Source organism: Perca fluviatilis, chromosome 23 (assembly GCF_010015445.1).
Source record: "Perca fluviatilis chromosome 23, GENO_Pfluv_1.0, whole genome shotgun sequence".
NCBI lineage: Eukaryota > Metazoa > Chordata > Actinopteri > Perciformes > Percidae > Perca > Perca fluviatilis.
The window spans coordinates 23,634,458-23,644,457 of NC_053134.1; the positions used below are offsets into that span (position 1 = coordinate 23,634,458).

The window sequence follows — 10,000 nt, forward strand, 5'->3', positions numbered from 1 at the left end:
CGGACTGGTAGCTGTCCTGCAAGGTAAACCTTTACAATTGCAAGTCTTTCACTTTAAAGGATCTGAGTGGAAAGTGAAGATTTATTTCTTCTTTAAACCAAATAAATGCATAATAGATGCATATTGGCAGCCTTAAGGCAATTCTGTCTTTCCTCATGTCACTGGCAAACATGGAAAACAACAGGGACAAATACCTCACATATTATGGAGGATAGTTGTATTCATAATTAAAATTAAAAGTCCAAAGAGACAGATGGATCTCATGAAGTGACGTATGTATGACACGCCAATTTGTATGCCATTATTGGCGTGTTATAAAGATGCATACTCGCTTTTTAGCGTGTTTATCAACGCCGTTTGGCCTCCATTGACTTACATTACCTTGCGATTGCGTGTGAATTTACGCTAAAGCGAGTAATATAAAGGGCGAAAATCCACGTAGGGAGGTTGGCCGGGGTGGAGCATGGGTTAAACACAGGACTTTCACCCGGCACAGCGGAGATCGTGTCCCGCGTGTCACATTTCCTAAACTCAAGCTTTCTTCTTTTACTAAATCCAACCCTGTTGTTCTTTCCTAAACCCAACCGGTTCTTGTTTTCCTAAACCCAACCGGTTCTTCTTTTCCTAAACCCAACCCGCGTGTGACATTTCCTAAACTCAACAGTCGCTTTCTTCTCGCGATAACATGCCAAGTGACGTGTAGGTTTACGTCCGCTGTATAAGCTCAAAATGCGTACAGATAACACGCCACTTGGCTTAAGAAAAAGGTGGGTGTATGTTTACGCAAAGTCATGATGTCATGTTGAAAGCGAAAATAAAGACATCAAAATAACATAGTAAAAACGAGTTGGGAGTGAGAACGGATTGATATGACACCAACAAAACCTGGATGGCACTAATACAGCGTCTAAAAGTCCCACTTATTGGCACAATGGCTGCTGGCAGCATCATGTGTCCCAGAGGTCTGTGTGCAGTCCTCCACAGACCAACAACAGCAGAGCTAACAGTAACAAGGACTGTAATGTCAATGGCCATTCCAGAGTGGGAGAAAAGGGGAAAATCACAGAAATTATTCATTAACCCCGTTACGCTGAAAACACACTGGGACAGGCCCGACAGTGAAATGAAGATGAAACGTTTACAGTTATCAGCAGCCTCATTCCCACTGCATGACCTAACCAAAGCAAGGAGACAAATGCATCTGTAGTCACACAGTATTGGTATCTGTAGGAACAAAATTCCTGTGTTTGAACATTCCTTTAGAATCTTGATACTGATTTGCTTGACGAGTTCCTCCATTATTCATGGGGATCGATGAGTTGACTTATTAGAAAAATGACTATTGTTTTTACTTCTGCACAGAGCTGGAACTTTCACCTCTGAAAATTACGAGTTATTTAAAAAAAAATGCAGTAAATGTTATGCATTGTATTTAAACATTTTAGACATACTTTACTGACTTTTAGAGGCGATATATTTTAAAGAAATTATCCTTTTTATTTTCATTTCTTGTCAGTTTTAGGAGGTATTTTTACTTTAACTATAGTCCTCAGAAATCCACCAGAGTTTAAAATGCCAACACAAAGACAGAGGAAGGTGACCTGACATCCTGGAAATGAAACGTCGTCGATATAGACTACCGTACCACCCATTATTAACTGCTCCTCAGATCTCTGCAGGGTAAATCCAGACAGCTAGCTAGACTATCTGTCCAATCAGAGTTTTCTCTCGCACAACTAAAACAACATTTGAACGTACACATGTTCCACCAAAACAAGTTCCTTCCCGAGGCTATTTAGCAGAGGCACCGTCATTGTGTCCGACGCTTAGCGCCGCCCATGACGATTGTGATTGGTTTAAAGAAATGCCAATAAACCACAACATGTTTTTCTCCCATCCGGGAATGCTGTGTGGACTAACCAGACCCTCCCCCGCAGCGCTGGCAATGCGAGAATAGTGATACGGTAACCATAGCTAACAGCAACTACCAGAGAAATGAAGTGCAGGAAACAAGAGCATCATCTGTAAAGGTGTATAATAAGTGCATGTTTTTATGTATCAGGTCTGGCCTACTGTCTGCTGGCCTCTTTGCCACCCTGGTATGGACTCTTCTCTGCCTTCTTTCCTGTCATCATTTACTTTATCCTGGGCACCTCCAGACACATCTCAGTGGGTAAGGGATATACGTGTGCATCCCTAGCTGCTCTCAACAGGCTACAACTCAGCTAATCTGCTATTATCTGTTCCTTCAGGTCCGTTCCCAGTCTTGTGTCTGATGATCGGCTCGGTGGTCACCAGGATAGTCCCAGACGAGGGTCCGGCCCTCAACATCACAGGGCTGGAAGGCCTGACCCGAGACGAACAGAGAGTGCTGGTGGCTTCTTCTCTGACCTTCCTTACTGGTATCATGCAGGTGAAACCCACTCGCCACAACCACTCCGACTATCCCTTCAATTGTCTCGCATTGACAGACCTATCTCCACAGCGCTGTGGAGCAAGGTCCGGCTACACCACAAATGCATTCTGGGATAGGAGAAAAAAACGCTCTGGGTTGTTTGCATTTCTTTAAACCAATCACAATTGTCTTGGGCGGCGCTAAGCTCCGGTCGCAAAGACGGTGGATCTGCAGAACAGTCTCCGGAAGGAACTTGTTTTGGCGGAACATTTGCACCCCCGCAAAAGAAAACACAATACAGTAACGTGAGCTATTTAAATTAGCTGGATACGTGGTTAAACCTCATTAGCTCTTACCAGTGTATCGCTGTGTGTACTTCGTCCACATCAATCCCACCAATCGCTGCCAAAACGTCCCAGTTAGAGAGGAAATACCATAAACATATTCTTTGTAAATCTTTACAATCACTCCCCGAAAGAACCAAGCAGACCGGCCATGTTGCACGATTCAAATTTTCTTCAAAACGTGCCATTTTCAGCGTGTAGCTTGCAATATTCATTTAATATTGTATGTGGTGATTTATTTTGCGGTGTGCATGTTCCACCAACACAAGTTCCTTCCTGAGACTATTTAGCAGAGCCACCGTCGCTGCGTCCGGAGCTTAGCACCACCCAAGACGACTGTGATTGGTTTAAAGAAATAGCCAGACCTTACTCCACAGAGCTGTGAAGATAGGTCTGGCAATGCGAGACTACCGTGTCTTTTATATAGTACCACCCCAACATCATGACCTCTCTGTCTCTTCCAGCTGGCAATGGGTGTTATGCAGGTGGGCTTTGTTGTCATGTACCTTTCCGACACTCTGGTGTCCGGCTTCACCACAGCCGCTGCTGTCCACATCCTGGTGTCCCAGCTCAAGTTTGTGTTAGGATTGACTGTTCCAGGCATCAGTGGTCCACTCTCTCTCATATATGTAAGTACAACTTTCTCACTGATTCTCACAGTCAGGGAGTGAGGATTCATTCACAGAGGCGCAGTCAGAAGTTGTAAACATTCTCGGAGGGTATGGGTCATGCTCCGTGTAGGCTACAGCAGCTTTACGCACTATTTTTCAAGCCATTTAACAATAGAATTCCTACAAGTCCGTGCAAAAAATTATCCTGTAGAGCAGTGGTGTCAAACATACGACCCGTGGGCCAGAATGGCCCGCCAAAGGGTCCAATCAGGCCCACTGGATGACTTTGCAAAGTGTAAAAATTGCAGAAAAGTAATTTATTCCAATTCCAAATTTACCACTATAATCTCAGAGAATATAGAAAGAGTTATTCTGTAAATTTACAACTTCAATCTAAGAAAGTTTTTTCTCTGAATATTAACACTCTCTCCCGGGTCCGTAACATTATTTTTATTATTTTACGTTTGCCAACATCAAGCTGCCGAGAAACTCTGTGGCAGATAAAGTCTCTGATCTTTCTGGAGTGGTTCACTGGTTTGACCCACTTGAGATCAAATTAGGGGGATGTGGCCCAACTAAAATCTGTCTGTCTGGCACCCCTGCTGTAGAGATTACACCCTATTTTGTATCTAATTGTTCTTCAACCATCTTCATCATTCTGAAACCAAAACATTACAAATGTTGAGGATGACTCATTTTCACTTCTGCCACCTAAAAAAAAGAGGCTAAAATTGTCTGATGTGTCTATTTTGAAGTTACGCAATGTAGGTAGGGTAGGAATTAGCATTCCTAATCTTGAAACCAAACTTCAGTAGAGTTTACAAAATGAATGAGCGTTATTTCCCCAGCGATAGAAGTTTTGCTCCATTAATTTGCCGGTCCTGTCAGAGAGACTGAGCAGAAATGACACTAAGTTGTTTTAAAAATCTAAAAGATTCGGGGCTTTTGAGAAAACACTGGGAGCTGGAGCCCCACACTCCTCGCCCTGCCCCTGGTCATTCATCTATTTGACCTGACTTTTTTCGTTGTTGTCTTTTTCAGACCCTGGAGATCATTTTTAACAAGATCACCTCCACCAATGTGTGTGACGTGGTGATCTCCTTGGTGATCATGGTGGTGGTGTTCATCGTCAAGGAGCTGAACGACCGATTTAAATCCAAGCTGCCGGTGCCAATCCCCATCGAGGTTATCATGGTGAGCAACGTTGCACAACATGACCCTTAAACACATTTCCATAGCCTGAGGCGTTAAAGCCTTGTTAGTTGTACAAACAGTAATAATGATAAGACCAATTTGGATGTGACTTTTAACGACTGATGGACAGGAGTGCCGTCTATAACAATAATTAATCAGATTCACGAGATCCTTTTATGACAATTAAAAGAAAGTATTCATGTCAGTTCAAGGGATCATTTTACACACTGTAAACCAGAAGATAGTACATATCTCTCATTTTGAAGCTAATCCTATGAGTCAGGCCTAACAACTTTTTGTCATTTCTCCCCCAGACCGTCATCGCATGTGGAGTTTCATACGCGTTTGACTTCAAGACAAGATATGGCATTGATGTTGTTGGCCATATTCCAAAAGGGTACGAAATTTTGCAAAATAGCTAAAAGCTAGGATTTGTGTATGTATGTCAGCCCTGTCTCCCAAAAATAGCATTCCCATACCACTAAAATATATATATAGGCTATAATTCTAAAATATATAGGTCATGGGTCATATATAGATAGATAGATAGATAGATATAATCTAGACAAAACAAACTAATAGAAGTTATTGCTATCTTTTTAAGCTTCCAAGGTCTACTACTATTACTTGAAAGACTGCATAAATTAAATCTCTCTCAAACAGCTGGGTCCTTTGTTGGGCTCAACGTTTAAACTTTGCATTTAAAAAATGGACTAGTTTCTGGATCTCTAACTATATCTGTCAGCCAGACAACAGACTAATTCACGGACCATGACACTCCCATTGTAAAGATAATAAGGGTGAAAAAAAAATTGCAATACACATTTATCTGTAAGGCAATCAGTATTGGTGTAACACGTGTAGATAGTGTTGACTTGATGACCCATAAACACAATGACGTATGTCACCTGAGATAGAATTCAAATAGTGTCTATGTTAAATATTAGGGAAATATTTCAACATGACAGACTTCTATCTGTTCTCAGGTATGAGTCTCCGATAGCACCAAACCTGCACATCTTCCAGGAGACAGCAGTGGAAGCATTTCCCATGGCCATAGTGGGTTTCGCTGTTGCCTTCTCCGTGGCAAAAGTCTATTCCGTAAAACATGATTACACCATAGATGGCAACCAGGTATGTACTGATGCTAAAATGTACAACATTAAAGAAAGAAGCTACAGCTCTAATCAGGATTTAAACAACATGTGTTTTCTGTAGGAGCTGATAGCTTTTGGAGCCAGCAACATCTTTGGAGCTTCCTTCAAGTCTTTTGCTGCGAGTACAGCTCTTTCTAGGAGTGCAGTGCAGGAGAGCACAGGTGGCAAGACTCAGGTAAACTAATATATCTCCTGTTTTTTTTTTTATTCCTCAAAGCGGTTATTTGCCTTAATCCTAACCTTAATTCTAACCCCAGACAAATTTGAGTGAAATCTGAGACAAAGTCCAGTGAACTTGAGCCACGTTGAAGACAATGTGTTATTGCATTACTAATGTACAAAGTAACTAAGTACATTTACATTCTAGAAGATGCAGACCTCTCCAGTTGCCTCTCCGTCAGCTCCGCAAAATGTATACTGAATTGTCTATTTTACAAATATTAGTTGTGCTTCATGTAGATTTTGTGTACACGGGAAATGCCTGAATGTATACTAAATTAGCAGAATTTTTCAGTATGAGACGTGAACGTCACTGGACGTACTCAACTGCCCCAAAATGCGTTGCGGCTCTTTAGACTGTCCAATAGAGCTCAACAGTCACTGGCCACTTCTTGAATGGCTCTGGTTCCCAAACTTAGTTTTCCCGCTCAAAATCTCCATTGACATTTTATTAAATGCTTATATAAAGAGTTTTAAGCCTGGAACAAAGCCAACCAGCTACGACAGGAATCGTGAAAATAAAACATTTGATTTGGCGCAAAAGAACAATTTGGAAAACCCCAAAAAAAGGGAAAGGTACAAAACAGTGTACAAAAACTCAACCAATCAGAGACATTGCTGTTACGCTTAGGATTGTGGGTAGCGTAGTACTTGTGAATAAAACATGTTTTTCTTAATCAGACTTTTGGCTTCTACAGGGGCCTTAACCTTTGTTTCACAATTCCGTAGCTCGTGGTCAGTCTACCCCGGATGGTTTAGACATTATGGCTAATAATCAAAATCGTTATGGAGAAAATTAATAGGGTTTTCTCTGTTGAGATCTATTGTGGACTGCATTTTTCTGCTGTGGTTTAGCTTTCATACACTTTAACTTCAGGTAAGCCTCTTTAAGACATGTGGCACAAGAGGAGCCCGTCATCTCTGTAGTTTAACATACCTGTTCTGTCCTTTTTCAGATAGCTGGTTTACTGTCAGCTATCATAGTGATGATCGTCACATTGGCCATTGGATTCCTACTGGAGCCGCTCCCAAAGGTAAACTTCACATCTCCCTCACTCTACCAACAAGCAAGTGAAGTCTTTGGAGTCTGGACTGGCTGAAGTCTGACCTTTGACCCATTATTTTACAAGTCTGTGCTGGGTGCTGTGGTCATCGTCAACCTGAAGGGCATGCTGATGCAGTTTAGAGACATCCCGTATCTGTGGAGGAGAGACAAACCAGACTGTGTAAGTTCTCACAAAAATGGCCAAACATCTCTGCATTGTAAGGTTTATCATTGCCATTTTGTGCTACTCGGGAGTAAAAAAAAAAAAAATAAAATAAAGACACATTGCCCCTTTTTAAAAAACTTGTGTTTCTTACCATCATCCACGTCCAGGTGGTGTGGTTTGGTACCTGTACTGCAGCTATCTTGCTGGGATTGGATCTTGGATTGGCTGCAGGCCTCGGGGTGGAGCTGATCAGTGTGGTCCTCAGGGCTCAATTGTATGCATCTGGCCATCAACTCTTTACTTTTTCCTTACACAAAATACCAACCCCTATACCTATTTTATCTTAGCTTGAAATTTATTTTAAGTCTTGGCTACTTAAGTTCATAGTGCTCCAATCATCAGATTTAAAAAAGGTTTGAAGTTTTTATATCCTTTCCTTTTTTTCAGCCCTCGTTGCAGTGTGCTAGCCAACATCAAAGGAACTGATATCTACAAAGACAGGAAGGACTATACTGATGTAAGTGTGTTTGTGTACAACTAATGTTAAAGGAATAGTTTGACATTTTTTAACACTCTTATTTGCTATTGACAGAGAGTTAGATAAGAAGATAAATACCACTTTCATACCTGTCTGCTAAATATAAGGCTACATCATGGATGTCTAATAATAACAACTGGATATCAGATCCCAAAAGGGCGCCTATTGAGTTCATTGGAGTTGCTCGTCTGAGGCATGCGTCAAAAAAAGTTTACTTCCGCGATATGCGGCCTGCTGAATACTGTATGTGCAGTAGTGTTTCTCCCGATCGGCCCCGAGAGCCCAGAGACTTTACATTCTGGTGACAAACAGGTTTTAATATCACTTTTCTCAAGTAAACGGAAGTTTTTCAAATATAAAAAGTCCATGGATTAAAAATTCATAATAAAAAGTCACGGGACAAATTGGCTGCAAGGCTGAGCGCACTTCCTGGAGGCCTGGGCTACACCCTTAGCTTAGCATAAAGACTAGAAAACAGAAAGAAACAGCTAGCATAACTCTGTCCAAAGGTTAAAGATATCCACCTAGCAGCACATCTAAAGCATTCTACTACATTGTTTGTTTAATCTGTAATTGTTACATGACCCCGTTTAACTGCCAATAATCATTTTTATACTCTTTCTGTACGGATTAAAAACAAGAGATGCATGACATGTTAATTAGACTGTTTCCAGTCTTTGTGCATAGCTAAGGTAACCAGCTGCCTCCTTCAGTTACATATTTAATGGACAAATAAGAGAGTGGCATCAGTCTTCTCCTCCTCCACACAACATTTATCGTAGTCTTGACCAGTGGCTCCAAAACTAGGACCAAGGGAGCACTTGAGCACTATCCATTTGTTTGATTTTATTATTTCATTCATTCAGAATGAGCAGGAGGAGGGATGCCATAAAAATGTCTGTAGTGAAAGTTTAAATTCACCTCTCTCATAGTTCTTATGGAAACCAGAGTGGTGATTATAATCATTTGTTACCTTAAGGCTCTGACACACCAACCCGATTATCGGCCATTGGACAGTCTGGCGAGGTCGGTGACTCGAGTCTGTTCGGTGTGTTCCGTGCCGTCATCAGTCGGAGGAGCCGTCGGTGTTCATTTTGGCCGATTTGACTTGTTGAATCGGCCAGTGGGCAGTCGGACTCAAGGACCAATCTGATTGGTGTAGTGCTAGCCCTTGACTAGAGAATCGGTGCTTCTTCCACAAGAAGAAGCCTGAGAGCTGACAACGCCAGTACCTTCTTATTACTAGCCATGGTATGAGATGTTCCCTCATTTTCGGTTTTCATTTTTTGGGCGACAATACAGATTAGCGCCGGCTGCTGTTATGGAGACGTATTGTGTCTAGCGCACGTGCAGAACGTACGCTCAAGTCGGCGTCGCTTCGGTGTGTTCCGAGGCACTTTTTGGACCAACTCAGGGAGATGGGAGCCGCATGATCAGTCCGACTGCCTTTTCTGCAGACGGTCGGCCGTCGGGTTGCTGTGTCAGAGCCTTTGCTCGTTCACTACTGTTATGCTTTACCATGATTTGGGCTGTAACTAGGGTGTAAAGTGAATGACTCTCTCCAGATATATGAGCCAGAGGGAGTCAAGATCTTCAGGATACCATCACCAATCTTCTTTGCCAACATCGAGTTCTTCAGGAGCAAGCTGGTGGAAGCTGTAAGTACAACAGTGGCAACAGACTGATTCCTGATGCATTTTATTTAAATTGTTGCTCACGTCCTTATTACATTAAAAAACATAATTTTAAAAATGCTCAATTTAGCTAATTTAGCTTGTAACACAGGATCTCATTCACACTCATGTGTTTCTTAGGTTGGATTTAATCCCTTGAGAGTGTTGAGAAAAAGAAATAAAGCACTGAGGATGATCCGGAAACTTCTAAAGAAGGGAGACCTTCAATGGACATCAGTAAGTAAAGACTTTCACCGTAGTCAGTGATAATAACAAAAAAATGTCACTCTGGCAATGCTTTTAAAATCCCGTAAGTCTCAGTCCCTTTTATTTTAATGCTGTCATTGTTGTCTCTTCCTGTTTTGGTTTGAAATCTATTCAGGTCATAATAAAAATATTTGGAGTGTGATAGCATTTGCTCAACAGATGGTACAAGGTTCACCTCCACTTATCTCAGATGCAAGTAAATGTGTAAACATGATACAAGCAGGTCTGTTTTCTTGCAACTTGCAACACAACATTTACAACAGCCAGGCTATAATTCTATCTTTTGGATACTGAGCCAGGACCCTATAAAAGTAAATACACCAAGGAGGCTTTCACACCGGCCTCATTTAGCTCGACTGAATCGCACTAGAGTTGATTTTCCTCCTCGGTG

The 10,000-nt window shown here is 41.7% G+C and overlaps 1 protein-coding gene and 1 long non-coding RNA gene across 2 annotated transcripts in view; one reads left to right on the forward strand and one right to left on the reverse strand.

Annotated features, from left to right (window-relative positions):
• The window catches only part of LOC120553168, a 17,925-nt gene extending 10,878 nt beyond the window's left edge, over positions 1-7,047 (reverse strand). The window contains exon 1 of the long non-coding RNA XR_005638123.1: positions 6,858-7,047. This is a non-coding gene — a long non-coding RNA (uncharacterized LOC120553168). The remainder of the gene's footprint in view (positions 1-6,857) is intronic.
• LOC120553165 (chloride anion exchanger-like) overlaps positions 1-10,000 on the forward strand; it is a 20,246-nt gene that overhangs the window by 3,523 nt on the left and 6,723 nt on the right. Inside the window, exons 3-16 of the mRNA XM_039791272.1 lie at positions 1-23; positions 2,063-2,173; positions 2,253-2,413; positions 3,204-3,368; positions 4,392-4,544; positions 4,859-4,941; positions 5,531-5,678; positions 5,763-5,876; positions 6,877-6,954; positions 7,051-7,146; positions 7,299-7,405; positions 7,579-7,648; positions 9,235-9,327; positions 9,484-9,579. The exon at positions 1-23 is cut by the window's left edge and continues 117 nt beyond it. Of these exons, the coding sequence (XP_039647206.1) occupies positions 1-23; positions 2,063-2,173; positions 2,253-2,413; positions 3,204-3,368; positions 4,392-4,544; positions 4,859-4,941; positions 5,531-5,678; positions 5,763-5,876; positions 6,877-6,954; positions 7,051-7,146; positions 7,299-7,405; positions 7,579-7,648; positions 9,235-9,327; positions 9,484-9,579 (1,498 nt within the window). The remainder of the gene's footprint in view (positions 24-2,062; positions 2,174-2,252; positions 2,414-3,203; positions 3,369-4,391; positions 4,545-4,858; positions 4,942-5,530; positions 5,679-5,762; positions 5,877-6,876; positions 6,955-7,050; positions 7,147-7,298; positions 7,406-7,578; positions 7,649-9,234; positions 9,328-9,483; positions 9,580-10,000) is intronic.